The 19,095-nt window shown below is 48.6% G+C and overlaps 1 protein-coding gene across 1 annotated transcript in view; it reads left to right on the forward strand.

Annotated features, from left to right (window-relative positions):
* The first annotated feature begins 8,008 nt into the window (after window positions 1-8,008).
* The window catches only part of DPYSL5 (dihydropyrimidinase like 5), a 39,497-nt gene continuing 28,410 nt past the window's right edge, over window positions 8,009-19,095 (forward strand). Inside the window, exon 1 of the mRNA XM_040993955.1 lies at window positions 8,009-8,269. Coding sequence (XP_040849889.1) covers window positions 8,009-8,269 — 261 coding nt within the window. The remainder of the gene's footprint in view (window positions 8,270-19,095) is intronic.

Genomic DNA, 19,095 nt, shown 5'->3' on the forward strand with positions numbered 1-19,095 from the left:
ATCCAGGTTTCTGGATTGGTTGTAAACAACCCAGAGTGATGTCAAACACCACCACCACCCCAGCGTGCTCCCCCCACCTCCCCACCCAGCATTGGCATGGAAGGGGTTTATAGCTTCTGTGTACTTTGAAAAACAAGCTCGGAGTGGTTTGCTTACAAAACATCGGAAAGGGCCGTCATGGTGGGCACAGCTCTGCTCTATTGTCTTTCTGGTCACCCAGTTATTATTCTTCATCAGTTCTAGAAAGGCACCAGGGAAGTGGTTATGTCTGAAAGGGAGCAGGTGGGATGGGAGGATGGGAGCAGATCTTGAGGGCTTGCGTGGTAATGACCCCACCAGGTGTTATCCCGCATATCTTACATGCAAGTCACAAATGTTATCTTAGATCCACTGGGCAGTTGAGCAGAGCCACCATAAGTTTTCTCTCGCCTTAAGGTGCATTAAGCCTTAAGAATTTACTATTTAGAAAAGAATTTCCTTTTTTAAAAAATGTAATATTAGCTTCGACCCTTCTCATTTCCCACTCACTTCAGTCATCCCTTTTGACTTTGTGTTCTGTGGAGCCTTTGATTTGTTGTCACGGTCCAACTCAAAAAGAATCCCATTCCTGAATGACCCCAGGGTGCTGTAAGGGCCAGCACACCCCTCCCCCACCTTTTTTAGGGATGGCTTTGTGGGGAAGAGGCAGCTGAATGTCACCCCACGGTTCCTCCTTCCTTTATGCTGATCAGAAGAAAAACAGCCGCTGGTCTTCCTTTTCCTTACCCAGTACCTGCTTTGTACGCCTTTGATCTTTCACAAAAGTTGTCTGCTTGGGAGCCAGGAAAAAACCCACTCATCCAGCCTCTGTCTTCCGCTACCTCACCCTCTAGTTGCTACCCCGATGGCTGCTAGGTTTTTGTTCAATGCCACAGAGCCTTCTTGTCCCAGAGCACTTGGCAGGGTAAAGGGGCTGGGGGGATGTTTTTTGATAGCGCAGTGGCAGGTTCTGTGTACAATTTTCTGTAGATTCTATGAAAAGATGGAATATGAGGCCTCAATCCATGCCCATTGAGAGGAGTGACATGTCTTCAACTGATACCCATCGCATCCTGTTGAAGGTCTTTATGCGAGAAGGCCTCCCTTCCCACCCCTGGGGCGGGGGGGGGGGGATGGGCAGGGTTACTGGTGCAGGCATAGCATCCTCCCTCGCCTGGTGCTGGGTCCTGCATTTGAGCTCCTGGCAGGGGACCAGACTGCACAGTTCCTCTTGTCTCACACCTCCCTGCTGGCACAGGGCTCTGGGGAGGTGATGACAGGAGCAGGCAATTCCAAAACGTGGCGTTAGGGCAGGCATTTCCTTGGCAATACAAAGACCAGGCTTTCTCGGAGTGCAGGGCACGTGTGCCTCATGAACCAGCAGTGACCAGCGACTAGCTTCCAGATTTGGAACTGCTCAACAACAGTGAAAACGAAAGTGGGGATGGGGTGGTTTGTTGTATTTTGCAACCAGACAGTCGTTAGTGTTGATTGGTATTATTTGCTACAGGAAGGGACTTCCTCATGAAAATACCCACCCCGTGGTTCCAGCGTTGTGCTCTCCTGCAATTCCTTGTTCCCAGCCTGCACTTCACCTTCGCTCTGACCCATGATGGGTTCAGGAACATAAGCAATCCACACCACAGAATCCAGAGACCAGGGCATGCACACTGTGCATAATTGCTGCATGGAGGGTATCTGCCACCTTGCCACGGGAGGCCTCACTGCCCCCTCATGACTCTGAAATTCATGATTAATAATTTCAGAATAATACCAGCTGTTGCTGGTTTCCGGCCATCCAAGGTCACTGTTGAGAAAGGCCAGGGACTGGCAGGAAAGCTGGTGTGATCCTGACAAGTTCCCACAGCTCAGGAATACCTTCCTTCCCATTTATTCTCCCCCCAACAAAGCATCCAGTTATCTGGCCCTGTCTCCATTTCTGCTAGAGAGGACAGACATGTTCTGAATTCTTTGGTGTGCATAGATGAGATAGCTGGCTGAGGGGTTTTTGGTGGGACATATGGGCATGTGTGACATAGCCAGAAGTCTTTCCAGGAGGTGGCATTTAAGCCCAGTTGTTGCTTTATGGTGATTACAATGTTCGTTTCTGACAATGTGACGCCTGCATCCGGTCCGGGCTGCTCTAACAGCAATGCGTAGACTGGGTTGCGTCAACACAGAAACGGACTCCTCCTCGCAAAAGCCCAGGACCCAGGTGCAGGGGAGGGCTTGAGGAATGGGCTTCAGCGTAGGAAAAGGGGTGAGGAAGGACACAGACATGCAGTCCGCAGCCTGCAGGAGGCCCATGGGCCCTGTACCCAAGTCCACACAGCTGCTTTCGGATAAGAACTCCTGTTTCTTTCTGACTCCTGGACACACTCTCTCAACCTCAACAGGCAGAGGGCCACAGCTAGGGTCACTTTTCGTGCTTCCATAGTCCCTAGGCCCTGCCCTCCACAGCGTCCAGCAGTCTTTCCCCAACACATGCACGCGCGTACACACACACACACACACACACACACACACACACACACACACACACACACACACACACGCAGAGGGCTGCCAGGAATTGCTTTAGCAAAAACTAGCAGGGGGAGAGGTGCTAATGAGGTTACTGGGGGAGGTGAGAAACATAATGAATGTCAACAGTTGCACTTGAAGGGATCAGGCAGCTGCACCACTTGCAGATGGAGGGAGGTGAAGGGAGGGTGTTGATGCTTCTCTGCAAGCCACAAGTGGCCCCTGTGCCCCTTGTCATTTAGCAAGGTAGTGGACTTTGGCCTTTCCTTCCCTGGGCTGCATTTCTGAGGAACAGGGCCCCTGTCATCTTCATAACCATCTCCGGTGCTTGCCATCTGAAAAAGCTGAAGCTATGAAAGATTTTGTGTGTGTTCCTTTTAAAAAGGTGTTCCCAGGAGGATACTAATCCTATCACGGCAGGACCCTGCCTCCTCTTCTGCCCACACAGCTGCCCCTGAACCAGGGCTTCAGCATCTGGACTCAGGCTGGGTCCAGCCAACTCCAGAGGCCAGTAGCTTCCAGTCTCCATTATAAACGGGCTCCATGACTTGAAGGAAGCTCTTGTGGCTCTTCTAGAAGCCTCCACCACCTCCCAGGATCTCACAGGATGGACTCAAACTGTGGGGTTGATGAGGTTAGCTTGAGGTCCTGACTGCAGGAAGGGTCCATCCTTTCTTTGCTCGTTAACATACATTAGGGAACCTTGAGTTCTTATGGAGGACAAGCTCCTTCCACAGTGCTCCGAGGAATGCAGCCCCGCCTGGAACTCCAGGGCTAGCTCAGGCCTCGGTGTTTGTCCTAGACAGAGGTTCCAAAACTCCTCCTTGGCACTGCTGGGTTAGTCTGGAAGTAGACACCACAGGTTGAGTGGTGGAGGCAACCCAGGGGAGGCAAGGAAGTGTGAGAATTGAAAGGGAGGGACCTGAATGAGAGCTCCATTGGATCCCCCTGGCTTCATTTTAACTTGAAAAAAAAAAAAAGCTCTTTAATATAAACTTTTAGATTATCAAAGGTGATAGAAGTTTGTTGTATAAAATTTGAAAAATATAGGAAATAATCAAAAAGATTAATGTTACCTGTCTATAACTATATAATCGTTCTTTTAGGTCGGACAGCTCTTTCCCCAGTGCTATGTGACACCGAGTGAGCCGCTAGCATCTTCAGAGCATCACTTTCTTCCTCTTAAAATGGGTGACACTTCCACCCTGACCCCCACCACACCCCGGCAGAGTTGCTGCATGGATTAAAGACAAATCAAGTGGCAGGCACAGGATGGGTGTTACTGAGCTACTGAGCAATCTTTGTGCCTCTCCTGAAGGTTGCACCCTTGGCTATAGCCTCAGAGCTCAGAGGAGAATCCCCCTGGAAGGCAGCGTCACATAGACCCCCACCCCAGCGCTCCCCGTGCCAACCCTGTGTGCAAGTGAGCATGGCAGCAAGCCTGGGCTGTAGTTTACCACAGCAGTGCAATGACTAGGCAGCACTGTTCCAGATCCAGCCCCTCGGGCTCTGCTCTTCAAGCTGCTTTCCAAGGCAAGCATGACACATCTGCACGGTGAATTGGACATGCGTCTGCTCACAGCAACGCCAACCCCCACCACCATTTCCCTCCTGTAGTGTAGACCCTGGGCCGCGGACTTTGTAATGAGACAGGAGAGAACGAGGGAGAGCGAGAGACAGAGATTGCATCCCTCAGACATTCCAGCCATAGTGTGTCCATCTCCTGACCATCGCATCTGAAATGAAAGCTATGGCTTTCAGACTTTGGGGACAGAAGTTACTTCATCCCAGCTTTGGCAGCAGAGGCCATGGCTGTGATTGTTGCCACCTCCCGCACAGCCTCTACCTTCCACTGAGGGAGCAAGCAAGATCTCCCCAGAGATCACAGGGCTACCTTGCTGGATGGGTGCAGGTGTTCACAGGCACAGTTGTCATCCCCAAGCCACCTATCTTGTTTCCCTGACACACACTGCTGACAGCAAGCCCCCAGGGACCAGCCTAACAAAACAAGCACAGTAAACTTCCATGTGCTCCAGCCTGGCCCACTTGAAATAATTAAGCCACTGGTGTGCAGGGGTGCAGGTGGAGCCCTGCCAACATCTGACACAGTTCCTTACAAGAGGTCTTCCTAGCGGATCCCGACACCTTTCCACCCTGGGTCACAGCCTTCCTGGTGGCAAGAAAAATGAAATGGGGACCTGGCACAGTAGCCTAGTAGCTAAAATTCTTGCCTTGCATGCCCAGGATCCCATACGGGCACTGGTTCGTGTATTAGCTGCTCCACTTCCCATCCAGTTCTCTGTGGCCTAGGAAAGCAGTCGAGGACGGCCCAAAGCTTTGGGAACCTGCACCCGCGTGGGAGACCCGGAAGAGGCTCCTGGCTTCGGATCGGCATAGTATCGACCCGTTGCGCTCACTTGGGGAGTGAATCATCGGATGGAAGATCTTCCTCTCTGTCTCTCCTCTCTGTATATCCGCCTTTCCAATGAAAAAATAATAAAAATAAATGTTTTAAAAAAAAAACATAAAATATTTCTCAATATGTTCAGATACCTAAGGACCAAGACAGTTACTGATGCAACCAAAGGGTACCCCTGGCATGTGGTTCTAATCCGCTGGCTATGACCGGGGCCGTTTGACCTGCACAGGCCTTTGCCTATATGTACTCCTGTTTATGTCTGTGTGTTTTCCATGTGACATGGTGTGATAATGCCCCTCTCCCCCCCCGGAGGGCTGTTGGAAGGATCACACCAAATCAGGCATGGGATGACCCACCCATTAATGAATGAAGGCTCTGGTTATTCCGGGCTAACTCTCTCAAGAGTATGCATCATAAATAACAATGCTAGATCTACCTCCTGGCAAGGATGGCTTCTGCTACAATGTGGGCAAGTTCCCCAAAGGTTCATGTATTGGAAGCCTAATCTTCAAGTTCACAGATGATTGCTGTTTGGGAGTGGAACCTTTGGGGGATAATTTGGATAAATTAGGGTTAAAGGATGGGACCTCCTGGGGTGGTGTTGGTAGTGTCAGAAAAAGACCCCAGGGCCAGATGCAGTAGCCTAGTAGCTAAAGTCCTTGCCTTATACACGCTGGGATCCCATTTGGGCACCAGTTTGTATCCCGACTGCTCAACTTCCCATCCAGCTTGTGGTCTGGGAAAGCAGTTGAGGATGCCCAAAGCCTTGGGACCCTGCACCTGCATAGGAGACCTGGAAGAAGCTCCTGGCTCCTGACTTCAGGTCAGCTCAGTTCCAGCCCTTTTGGCCCCTGAGGAATGAACCAATGGATGTAAGCTCTTTCTCTCTATCTCTCCTCTTTGTATATCTGCCTTTCCAATAAAAATAAGTAAATGTTAACAAAAAAATAAAAGAGAGAGACCCCAGCTGGGCTACCTGGCCCCATGTGATACCCTCCGCTGTATTCACCAAGAACCTTCTCCAGGGAGCCAACAGGTGCTAACACTGTATCCTGAGACTTGCCAGCCTCTCGAAGCTCTCCCTAACAAGCGGTTTTGCTGAGGCTTGGATAGGAGTTGGCATCTGTGTTCCATGATTGTGATCACAATGTCTTTCCGCTTCCTCCGATGTTATTTGATCTCTTTCATCAGCATTTCTGTGTTCTGTGGTCCTTCAAAAAGTTTGTCAGACGTGTACACTGCCTTTTAATTCCATTTTCCACAGAATTTTGAAAGTACACTTGTACATGTTTCGTTAGATTTCTGCCTAAATATTTCTGCCTTTTGAGAGTTGGTGTGTTTGTTCCTAGAACATAGAAGAGTAGCTGTTTCTGTATTGATCTTTTTTCCTGTGTTGATTTTATACTTGAGCTTGCTGAGGTCAGTCTGTTCTAAGTTGGTTTGGGTTTAGGATTTTGGACCGATATGTCATCTGCAAACAGGGGATGGTTTTATCACCTCTTTTTCAGTTAGATGCCTTTTATTGCATTTTTTCTTTCCTTAAAATGCTAGCTGGCACTCCCTAGGCTGGCATGGTTTCTTTGGTGCCTTGTTCCCAGTCGCAAGGGCAAAGCCTTTGGTCTTTCATCATTAAATCTGACACTTGTTAGGTTTTTGTTGTTCTTTTTCTTGTTTTTCATTTGAAAGACACACAGATACAGTTCTCATTACTGATTCACCCTTCAACACCCACGGAGACTGAAGCCAGGATCCAGGAGCTCAGCTGGTACCTCCCATGTGAATGGCAGAAGCCCATTGGCTTTGGAACTCCCAGAAAAAAATGCTTAAAAATTTTTTTTTTAAATTTAGAAAATGCTTTTTTCTGCATCAGTTAGTATAATTGAGTGATTTATGTTCTTCAACCCATTAAAATGGTGAATTACAATGATTGATTTTTTTAAAAATATTTTTGTTGGAAAGTCAGATAAATAGAGGAAGATCTTCCATCTGATGATTCACTCCCAAGTAGCAGCAATGGCCAGAGCTGAGCTAATCCGAAGCCAGGGACCAGGAGCCTCCTCCGGGTCTCCCATGTGGGTGCAGGGTCCCAAGGCTTTGGACCATCCTCGACTGCTTTCCCAGACCACAGGCAGGGAGCTGGATGGGAAGTGGGGCCACCGGAATTAGAACCAAGGCCCACAGTGATTGATTTTTAAATACTGAAAAAGCCTTGTATCCTCAGAATAACTGCCCACCCCAACCCATCATATGTGGCTCATTCTACTATTGTGGACAGGTGTTTGCCAAGGTTTTTATTCAGAATGTTTGCATCCAGAGCCATGAGGGATGCTGCTCTGTAGTTGTACCATTTGGGGCTCTCTCTGACTGGTGTCAGGGTTGTGCTGGCTTCATAAAATGACCTGGCAGCGGTCTCTTTCTCATCTGTGCCCTGGACAAGGTCATTGCAAATCCTTCAGCCACTTCTTTCTCCAGCTTTGGAAAACCATTGAGGATGGGGATCCAACCTGACCAAGGAAATTGGGATCTGTGGGGTGGGGATGGGGCAAGGTGCTTTTCCAAAATCCCTCGGATGAGCTTAACATGAAGCCTGCTGAGTAGCTTGGGTGGAGGAGGTAGGGGCCAACACAGGACCATGGACAAGGCAAGGTCCATCTGAAGAATGTCGTGCAGCTAACAGCTGTGATGGTCAGAGCATCTGCTGTCTTGGGCACTTCCCCAAGAGAGAGAACTGCTGCTTTCTCCAGGACACACTGTGCTACTGTGGAGACATCAGTCCTACAAAGTGTGTGGGTTTACTCAGCTAGACAGTCACAAATTGCTTGGCAGTTTCAGTTTTCTTGTCTGTTCAAGTGCTTAGTTATTTGGGGGAATCAAATGGGATTATGAGGTATGAAACAGCTGGAGGACATGCGCGGCATTTCAGAAGGAAATGATATTCCCATGGGCTCTTCCTGACCTTGAAGTGTGGGCTGGGAGAGGAGGAGTAGGATGTAGTGGGTAGGAAAGGCACTTGACCTTGACCGGCGCTCTCTTGCCTTCCACAGGAACATGCTTGCCAATTCAGCCAGTGTGCGGATTCTCATCAAGGGAGGCAAGGTGGTGAATGATGACTGCACCCACGAGGCTGATGTCTACATTGAGAATGGCGTCATCCAGCAGGTGGGCCGGGAACTCATGATTCCCGGAGGTGCCAAGGTGATTGACGCCACTGGGAAACTGGTGATCCCCGGAGGCATCGACACCAGCACCCACTTCCACCAGACCTTCATGAATGCTACCTGCGTGGATGACTTCTACCATGGCACCAAGGTAATGTGGAGGGCCTACAGGGCACAGGTGTCCCAAGGGGCCACAGAGGTCGCTGGAAGAGAGATTTCCAGCCTAGATTACTGGGATCGCAGAGAAGGGAACTGTCAACCTACTTTACAAACCCGCATTACTTAACTACCTAGGTTGATTTTGCTGTGGTATTGGCGTGCCGTGTCAGACAGGCCCGAAGGAAAAAGAAAACTCACTGGTGTTTATTCTCACGTGCAGGGAAGGCAGGGAGTCTGAGGGTCTGCTCCTGCGATCCCCAAAGATTGGGATGATAAATCACCTCCTCTGGATGGCAGAACATTGGAAACATACATCTTTCATTGGTCCCCTAGCTTGCCCGTTGATGTCTAAGAACATGAAAACAGAGATGGGTTCTCTGTGCAGGGTGAGTGGTTGTGGGTAGTGTCAAGCAGGTGCCCAGCTGCACCTGAGCCTCTGCTGCGCCTCCGGGAATACAAAACCCGGAAAACCATGCCCAGGAAATGTACAAATCAGGAGAAAATTGTTACCGCCTTAGATGTCTGTTGAGTGACTGAGTTATGTGCATCCATCCATGTGGATCCCTCCACCCTGTTGTGCATTAGATTCACCAGTGAAGGTATTCTCACGAGAAGCTCAAGGGGCTCCTACCCTGGCGGCAGCCCCTGGTAGCTGTCTGATTTGCAAATCACGTGGCTGCCCATGCCTTAGCCCCTTGTTCAAATGTGATCCTCAGCCCCAAATTCCCCCAGACCTTCCCTCCTTCTCTCAGATGACAGTACAGAAAAAAAGTCAGAGCCGACCCTGCTGCCCTTCTGTGAGGCTGGCAGGCAGCATGGCAGCCAGAGCTGGACTAAAGGGCTCCAAGGCAGTGATAGTAACCAGCAAGCTACAATCCTCGGTGCCCGACCCCATGGTACATATGGGACTGCATCCTGGAGTGGCATGGTGATGTTGACATTAAATACCAGAACCTCTCTTATTCTGTTGCTACTGTGGGGAGTACAAAGGACCACATGGACTTGGAAAACCTTTGAGGGTACCTACTAAAGTTGCCCATTGGTTTAGTCCATGCACTAACCACTCCTCAGAACCTGTGCATCAATCATGCACATGTGCCAAAAGACACACATGGAAATGCTCAGTCATACCCAATCCATGGCTATCCCTAGTTGTGGGGAACCTAGGGGACCACAGACCTAAATAAAGCCTTGGCCATATTAATTCCCTAAGCAAGGTCATGGCTGGTCCCTGTGCCCCTAACTTCGACAGCCCTGCCTCAGGCCTCCCAACCTCTCAAGAACACATTTCCGTCCCCCAGAACAGCTTCCTGTTTCCTCTTATTCCTATTGTCTCCTGGGGAGAGAAGATGCTGCCCTGCTGAGAGGGCACCCCGGGTGTGAGGATTTGATTAATTATTGACACCTGCTGGCACACCTGCTGCGCCTGATGGCTGCCGCTGACCTAGTTAGTGCAGCTCAGGCAGACGGATTCACTAGAGGCATGTGGGTTTTGTGCAGCTAAACGAACCCTAGAAGAAGCTTCACCCAATGATTAGGGGAGGTCAAGTTGCTGCTTTTTGTTCTTGCCAGGCTGAGCCGCACATGAGAGCGCCTTCTTGTCCATTGGACGGCAGCAGCCAGGACTGGGAAAACAAAGCAGCTGAAAGCCTGGCTTTGCCGAGAGGATGTGGGTGTCCATTGTGCTCCATCTGAAGTGGTTTCTCTGCAGCCGTTCCGCCAACGCCTTGCCCCTTTCAGATTCTGTGGCAAGCTCTGCCTGGTGCCCTTGCTCACAGCCCCCGTGGATCAGTCACTTGATCCTCCTCTGGCCCTGTCCTCCCTCCACCACCCCCCGTGGCCTCCAACCTGCAGGCCCTGTCTTCCCTCCCCAAGGCCCAGGAGTAGTGTGTCAAGAAGGTGCCACCTGCTTTCCAACAACCAGACCCCATGCAAGAAAGGAAGTTCTCTTTGGAGAGGTAGGGGAGAGCTTGGGAGCAGAGAACTCTGGACAGGATTTCACCAAGACCTTGTGCTAATTCATGTCTGCTTAACTTACCTCAAGCTCATATCAGGTGCTACACAGCAAAGAATGTTTCTACTAACATTGGGTTCCACCTGCCATCGACAGGTGAAATATGAGAATCAGGTTTTCAAAAAAAATATTATTACTATTATCTGAAATGTGGAGAGACAGAAGAAAAGAGACATACAGACAAACCAACAGTGAGAGAGCTCCCACCCACTGATTTAATCTCTACCAACCAACCTGAAGCCAGGATCCAGGAACTCCATCCAACCAGGGACCCGGGTACTCGAGCCGTCACCTGCTGCCTCCCAGAGCATACACTAGCAGGAAGCTGGAGTCCGGAGTGGAGCCAGGGCTGCAGCCCATGCGCTCTGACACGGACCACCGGCGTCCTCACTGCCCGGCAAACACCTACTTCCAGAACTGATATTAAAAAAAAAATCTATTTATTTGAAAGTCAAAATTATAGAAAGAGGGAATGAAATATCGAATTTCCATCTGCTGGTTTACTCCCCAAATGACCGCAACAGTTGGGACTATGCCAGGCCAAAGCCAGGCACCAGGAACTTCTTCTACATCTCACATGTGGGTGCAGGGGCCCAAGCACCTGGGCCTTCTGTAGAATTCCCTGGTGCATTGGCTATGGAGCAGTTAGGACTCAAACCCATGCACAGCTAGGATGCCAGCACTGCAGGTAGTGGCTTTACCCTCTGTGCCACAGTGCCAGCCCATAGAATAGAGCTTTTTAAACTGAAGGCAAGATATTAATAGAGGGACAGGTATATTCAAATGAAAAACCTTCCTAGAAGCTTTTTCTGCCTTCTTCTTTTCCAGAAATAGACTAAGCACGACAATCTAGGCCAATGGCTTTCAACCCCTGCAAGCAAATGCATTAGAATCACTTGGGGAATTCTTAACCAATGCCAGTGTCGGGCCCTATCCCAGAGCAATGAAATTAAAGTCTCTGGATCTACCTCCTCCCCCATCGGTGTGTTTTTAAACCATGACTGGTGATTCTGACCCCTGGTAGGTACGTTATTAGGGACAGTTGCTGGCTCTTTGATATGGCTCAGTGTGCTGGCTGCACCTCCCACTGTGTGCCAGGGCTGACCTCAGAGTCTCCTTGGAGAGTGGCCTGACCTCACTTCTTTGCCTTTCATTTTCTGCTCACATCCCAAGATCCTGAGGTCAGTGGCCCACTGCCCACACACTTGCTGAGCTTCCTCAACCCTGGGGGGTCTGCCCTCCAGTCTGTAGCTCAGAGACATCATCCGAATGACAGACGTTGTCAGTAGTGGTGGTATCTGCCAGTTAGAAACCCAGCTGGGTCTGTCCTTCTTTGCCATCCCGGAGTCTTGTCTGGCCAGGGACTACCCAGTGGTAGAGACAGATGGTCTCTCATGAACTCCGAATCAGGATCGGCAGAGATCTCACAGACCTCCCCTCCCAAGCTTTTTTGCCTGGTTCAGCTACTGCTTGCCCATCCCTCTGGCCTGGCTGTGATGGTTGGGGTCAGTCAGATCCTTCCCCAAAGAGCACCTAACCTCGGTGGCATGGGGGCATTTGAAAGGATTTGTGTGGTATAAGCTTGTGTGACCTGCCACCTCCTGCCCTGCATGGAGCTCCTGGTCTTCTCTCCTCTCCAGAGGACTAGACCCCGTCCAGGAGGATGGAGATGCAGCAGGCAAAGGCACAGGTGAATTCCCTCTGGTGCCCAGCCACATCCATCCCCGCCCAGCATCCTGTCCACCATTATCTCTGCTATGCTTTGTCTTTGTAATTTGCTTTGTTGGGATTAAGCCTTGCAAAGCTCTTAAACTGCTTTTCTTGATGCCTGTCTGTTTTCGCTTTATTCCAGCCAAATTATCTTTGCAGTCTTTGCAATTCTACCAGCAGTGCAGCGTGCTTATAAGGACCCAGCCTTGCAAGATCTTTGTCTTAGTGGATATGCCGAGTTCACAGATGTCTTCCTTCCTACAGGAAATTGGGAGGGTTCTTGCGCATGATCAGTTCTCCTCCCGCCTCTCGTGGATGGGGACCCCAGAGGAACCCAAGGTCAGGGTTGCCAGAAAGCAGGTTTCCCAGTCTTGAGTGTCACACTCTGCCTCAGGGTGTCCCAAGACCCCCGCACTTCAACTTTGGTTGGCTGCACAGTCATTTACTACAAACTTGCCTGGGCCAGGAGACCAATGGAGAGGGAGGCTGGGGAGGAGCTGGGTGTCTCTGCCTCCTCCTGCGAAGTTCCCTCCCAACAGAATCTCAACCCTTCAGCTGGGTTTACATTTTCTCAGTGGCAGTCCTCAGCATCCAGGGAAGTGGGGTGTGGCACATGTTTTACACAATGCCCGGCATAGAATACTTGACGTAAATACTGTCCCTGCAGAGCCATCCCAGGCCTGGCCACAGCTCATACTGCCACTCCAGGTTCTTTGAGAAAAAAATCCGCCCACTTTGGCTCTGCAGTGAGAGGCGTTCACACACTTCACGAAGGACCAGATATTTGGCACAAGAGATAAGACACAGCTTAGGAGACCCATAGCGCCTGGGACCCTGTTCTATCTCCACCCCTGATTCCAGCTTCCTGCTGATGGGCACACTCCAGGAGGCAGCAGCTGACACCTTCAGTGCTTGGGTCCTTAGTGTCCACAAGGGAGGCCTGAAGTGAGCCCTCTAACTTCAGCCTGTCCCAGGCTCAGCTATTGTAAACATTTTGGGAGTGATTCAAATGAAGATCGTTCTGCCTCTTTACCTTTGAAATAAATGGGGAGAGGGAGCAGGAAAGAAGAGCTCAAAGCAACTGGCATGGCATAGAGTGTAAAGTCACCATCTGCAACACCAGTGTCCCCTATGGTTGTCGGTTCAATTCCCAGCTGCTCTATTTCTGAGAAAGTAACAGGAAAAGGTCAAGTGCTTGGGTCCCTGCCACTCCCATGGGAGACCTGGAAGAAGCTCCTGGTTCTGGTTATTAGCTCAGCCAAGCCTGGGTCATTACAGCCATTTGGGGAAGTGAACCAGCAAATGGAAGATTTTTTTCTCTTTCTGCTGCTCTGTATAGCTCTTCTTTCTTTCTTTCATTCCTTCATTCCTTCTTTCCTTTCCAAGATTATTTATGTATTTATTTTTAAAGAATTTTTTAAATTAAAAACTCAGATATACAGAGGAGGAGAGACGGAGGGGAAGATCCCCCATCCATTGAATCACTCCCCAAGCAGCTGCAACAGCTGGAGGTCACCCCATGCAGGTGCATAGTCCCAAAGCCTTGGGCCGTCCTCAACTGCCTTTCCAGGTCATAAGCGAGGAGCTGGAAGGGAAGCAGGCCCACCAGGATTAGAACCAGCCCATATGGGATTCTGGTGCATGCAAGACGAGGACTCTAGCCACTAGGCTACTGCGCTGAGTCCCCAAGATTTATTTTATTGGACCTGGAATGGTGGCTCTATTGGCTAATTCTGCCCCATAGTCTTTGTCCAGCTGCTCCACTTCCCATCCAGCCCCTTGGTTGTGGCCTGGAAAGCAGTTGAGGACGGTCCAAAGCCTTGAGACCCTGAACCCACATGGGAGTCCAGAATCTCCTGGCTCCTGGCTTCAGTACAGCTCAGCTCCAGCCATTGCAGCCATTTGGGGAGTGAACCGGCAGATGGAGTATCTTTGTCTCTCCTCTCTGTTTAAGATTTGCCTTTATAACAAAAACAAAATAAATCTTTTAAAAAAAAAGTTTATTTTATTTTTGTTGGAAAAACAGAGTTGCAGAGAGAAGCAGAAACAGAGAATGAAAGGGAGATCTTCCATTTGCTGGTTTATTGCCCAAATGACCCCAACAGCCAGAGCCAAGCCAATCCGAAGCCTGGAGCCAGCAGCTTCCTCCAGGTCTCCCAAGGACTTGAGCCATCCTCTGCTGCTGTCACATCTCCCATGAGTACTAGAGCAGCTGGGACAAAAGCCATAGCCCATATTGGATGCCTGCACCACACTGAGGCTTAGCCTTCTAGGCTATGGCATACGTCCCAACTATGCCTTTCAAATAAATCAGTAATTTTTTTTTAAGAGCATATGGATTTAAAAAAAGATCTGGGCATTTTCTACCACCTAGAGAGTGATATTTAATGCTAGGTTTAAAATAATTTTCAGTACAGATTGAAGCATTATAAAAATTTACAGCAAAAGGTAAAATGTTAAATGTTTTACCTGCTAAGTTATATTATCTATGGGTATTTAAAAAAATCTACCACGATTTTTCTGGAAAAAAAAAAGAGCACATGGAAAATTTGGCATTATGGAAAAAAATGCTTGAATTAAAAAAATATATACCAAAATAAAAACTTTTAATTCTGTTTTTGGCTAACTGAAAAAAAAATTTTTTTTATTTATTTATTTCTACTTATTTAAAAGACAGAGACAGAGGCACAAAGAGAAGGATCTTCCATTCGCTGGTTAACTCTGCAAATGCCTGCATCAGTCAGGGCTGGGTCAGGCTGAAGCCAGGAGCTGTAAGCTCTACGTGGGTCTCCCACGTGACTGGCACATAAGTAGTTGATCTGTCACTGTGCCTCCTAGGAGCACGTTAGCAGGATGATGGGTCGGGAGTAGAAGAGCGGATATTGGAGCATACTCCAGCATGGGTTGTCGGGATCCCCAGCAGTGTTGGAGCCCTCACCCCACCCTGCCATCAGCTTTCTGAAGAATTTCACTGTCCCTTTTCTGCTCGGTTATTTCTTCCCAGTTGCTGTGGTCGCACTGCCCCGACACCAGCAGATGCAGCAGCTGAAATCCTTGGTAATCCCGCAGCTTTCCAAGCACTCCCTGTGCTGGGAGTGTCCCTCAACATGTCTTTAACTAGTTAGCAGTTCCCACAGACCTCACATAGCTTTGAAGACATGAGCGAATCCAGCAGTGGGTGCTAGCCAGGCAGCATGGTGGGCCTGGCATCTAGCTCCTTCTTCATCAGCCGTTGGCACCATCTGTTCCCTCCATTTGCTTGTCCAGAACTTGGAGATGCAATCGGAGGTCTTGGGCACTCGTGGAGTTCTCACCTGTAAAGAACATAAGAGCACTTGGCACTGGCTTATTAAGCTTGATCAGAGTGTTTGCTAAATAAGTAGATGGTGGTGACGGAAGAACCACCCTAGACACTTGTTTCTGCAGTTTCCCTGTGAACAAGTATATTTGGTTAGTAGGCATCAAATGAGACTGAAAAAGTGGCCTCTCATTCTACTGTCCGTTTGACTGTGTATTATGTGTCAGACGGATTTAATAGTAATGGCAATGAATTCTAGATAATTCCCTCTTTTTCTTTTTAGATGTTTTTGTTTTTATTGGAAAGTCAGATTTACAAAAATGAGACAGAAAGATCTTTCAGCTGCTAATTCACTCCCCAAGTGGCTGCAGTGGCTGGAGCTGAACCGAACTGAAGCCAGGAGCCAGGAGCCTCCTCCAGGTCTCCCAAGTGGGTGCAGGGGCCCAAGGCTTTGGCCCATCCTCTACTGCTCTCCCAGGTCACAAGCAGGGAGCTGGATGGGAAGCAGGACCACCAGGACACAAACCAGTGCCAACATGGGATTCCAGGGTGCAGGGCGTACAAGGTGAGGACCATAGCCACTAGCCTACTGTGCCAGGCCCAGATGACTTCTTCTTTTACTCAGAAGCAGAAATAGCCAGGAATGCTGCAGGCATTCCCTCCTACCTGTCCCACACCCATCCACCCCAGTCTCCAGAAGACTGGCAGTCCTAAGGCCAGAGTGGCCCGTCTTAGAGCAGATCTGAATATTTACATCTTTTACTAATAAAACCTCCTCAGGGTGACCAGAAGGCCCTCCATTCTTAGAGCAAGGAGCGTTTGCGAAGATTTTTTCAGTGCAGGGAGAGCATGCATTTTAAAACCTTTGATTCTGAATAAAAACAAACATACCTTCCATGGCCAGAGCCGGACATCTTGGAAACCTTGCACCACCAGTGCAAGAAGCCCTCCCGCTTTGTGTCTTTTAAGAGTTTTATTTGAAAAGAAGAGCAACAGGGAGAGAGGGATGGAGGGAAGAGAGGAAATGGGATCTTCCCTTCTCAGGTTCCTCCCCAGATAAACTCCAACTCCTGAGGGGGGGAGGGGCAGGCTGGAGCCAAGGGCCTGGAACCGCACTCAGCTCAGTTCCTCCACCTCCCTGCGCGTCAGGGACTGTAGCACTTGAGCCTCCAGGATGCAGAGCGCAAAGCTGGGTTGGAAAAAGAGTGGGGACTGAAACACAGCCAATGTGTTGCAAAATATAAGCATCTGGACCACTGAACCCAATTTCATTCTTAAGAAGGCTGCATTTTTTTAAATATTTTGAGATGTATGTAAATACTTGTCAGTTGAAAATATCTATTTCCCTGAACCTTGTTGCCTGTGAAGTTGCTCCATGTCTGTGGTAAGTAAAGCCTTCGTCTCTCAGAGTGGTCTGGAGGGACAGGCCATCTAAGATGCCCCACTTTTCCCCGCCTGGTTTTGGATCGGTCCCTTCCTCTTGTCACTGCAGCCCACCATGCTCTTCTGGCTCTCTGAGCCTTTTCTGTTTCTCATTCATTAAACCTTACAAGCTACAAGGATCCTTAGTTAATGACTGGCCAGCCGACACACAGATATACATTCACATTCTGATACTTCACACTGTCACACAAATTGCATTGAAGATTATAACATTAGGGATCAATGAACCTGATCACTAATCCACCAGTATTTTTCTTACCTTAGTATTCTCAATCTTTAAAAATTAAACTTGATATATGTTGGTGAACTCTCTCCTTAGGAAGAGTATGTGTAGAAAATGAAACATAGCTATGTAACTGGAAAGACAGCCTTTTTATTTTTTAAACCCACATTTTTTTTTTCTTTTTAAAATTTTCTTTATTGGAAAGGCAGATTTACGCAGAGAAGGAGCGACAGAAAGATCTTCCATCCGCTGGTTCACTCCCAAAGTGGACACAATTGCCAGAGCTGAGCCAATCTGAAGCCAGGAGCCAGGAGCTTCTTCCAGGTCTCCCACGCAGGTCTAAGGTCCCAAGGCTTTGGCCATCCTCTAATGCTTTCCTAGACTACAAGCAGGGAGCAGCTGGGATATGAACTGGCACCCACATGGGATCCCAGCGCATGCAAGGTGAGGATGGAGCCACTGAGCCATCATGCTGGGCCCTACATCTTCTTCTTTTAAAGAGGTTGATAGGGGTATAATTGCTTTAAGTCTTAATGTGTAGAATTTGATATATTTTATTTGCAGAATCACATACATGTGTATCCACAAACACATATGCACACTATGAAAGCATCACAATTAATATATCCATTTTCATCGCCTCCTAAAGACTCTATCCATGACATATTTTCTTCCCCAACTCTTATTCTGTGTAACCACCAATTTGTTTCTGTCACTGTAGTTTGCATTTTCTGTTTTTTCTTTTTTTTTAAGCTTTATCTATATTTATTTGAAAGGCAGAATTACAGAGAGAGAGAAAGAGACAGAAATCTCCCCACTACTCAAATGGCTGCAGTTGTGGGAGGTAAGCTGATCCGAAGCCAAGAGCTTCTTCCTGGTGTCCCGTGTTGGCACAGGGGCCCAAGGACCCGAGCCATCCTCTGCTGATTTCCCAAGCACTTTAGTAGGATTGTATTGGAAGTGGAGCAGCCAGAACTCAAACTTGGCACCTATGCTATTGCCTCAGGTGGAGGCTTAGCGTGCTACTCCGTGGTGCTAGTCTTGGCATTTCTACATGCATGAAGTGGTACAATATATAGTCTTCTTTCTACTCCGATGCCTTTCCTTATGCTTTATTAAGAGAAAGTTACTGTGAACATTTGTGTCCATGAGTTTGTTTGGGCATACGTTGTCCATGCTGGATGTATATTCAGCCTTAAAAGAAATTGCCAGGGCCCGGCGCGGTGGCGCAAGTGGTTAAAGGTCCTCGCCTTGCACCCCCGGGATCCCATATGGGCACCGGTTCTAATCCCGGCAGCCCCACTTCCCTTCCAGCTCCCTGCCTGTGGCCTGGGAAAGCAGTCGAGGACGGCCCAAAGCTTTGGGACCCTGCACCCGCGTGGGAGACCCTGAAGAGGCTCCTGGCTTCGGATCGGCATAGTATCGGCCCGTTGCGCTCACTTGGGGAGTGAATCATCGGACGGAAGATCTTCCTCTCTGTCTCTCCTCTCTGTATATCCGCCTTTCCAATGAAAAAATAATAAAAATAAATCTTTAAAAAAAAAAAAAAAAAAAAAGAAATTGCCAAACTGATTTCCAAAGAGATTGTGACAGGTGATGGCCCTGCCATCATTTTTTTTATGGTAAGTCTTTTAAAATTCTAGCCATTCTAGCAGATGTGTTGTGGTCTTAATTTGCATTTCCCCAGTGACACATGTTGCATTTAACCCCTGTGTGTTTGTTTGCCTGCTCTGTCTTTGTTGATGAGTGTTGATACCTTTTGCCATGATTCTTCCACCTCCATCCCTCAATTTTGATTTAAAAGGCAGAAGTAGAGGACTTCAAACAACAGTTCACTCCCCAAATACCCACAACAGCCAAATCTAGACCAGGTCGATCCAAGCAGTCAAGCCATCGCTGGCTGTCTCCTAGGACGCACATGAGCAGGGAGCTGACTGGAAAAGGGGATGAACTTCTAGGCGATGCAGGCATCCCAAGCAGCACTTAACAGATGCATGAAATACCCACCATTTGTGATGTTCGAATTGGATTGTTGGCCCTCTTTTTATTGAATTTTATGAATGGCTTGTATAGCCTAATGAGAAGTTTTATATATATATATATATAAAGTAACTAATTTTCTCAGCCTCT

Source organism: Ochotona curzoniae, unplaced genomic scaffold (genome assembly GCF_017591425.1).
Source record: "Ochotona curzoniae isolate NIBS_2020 unplaced genomic scaffold, NIBS_Ocur_1.0 contig_883, whole genome shotgun sequence".
Taxonomy (NCBI): Eukaryota; Metazoa; Chordata; class Mammalia; order Lagomorpha; family Ochotonidae; genus Ochotona; species Ochotona curzoniae.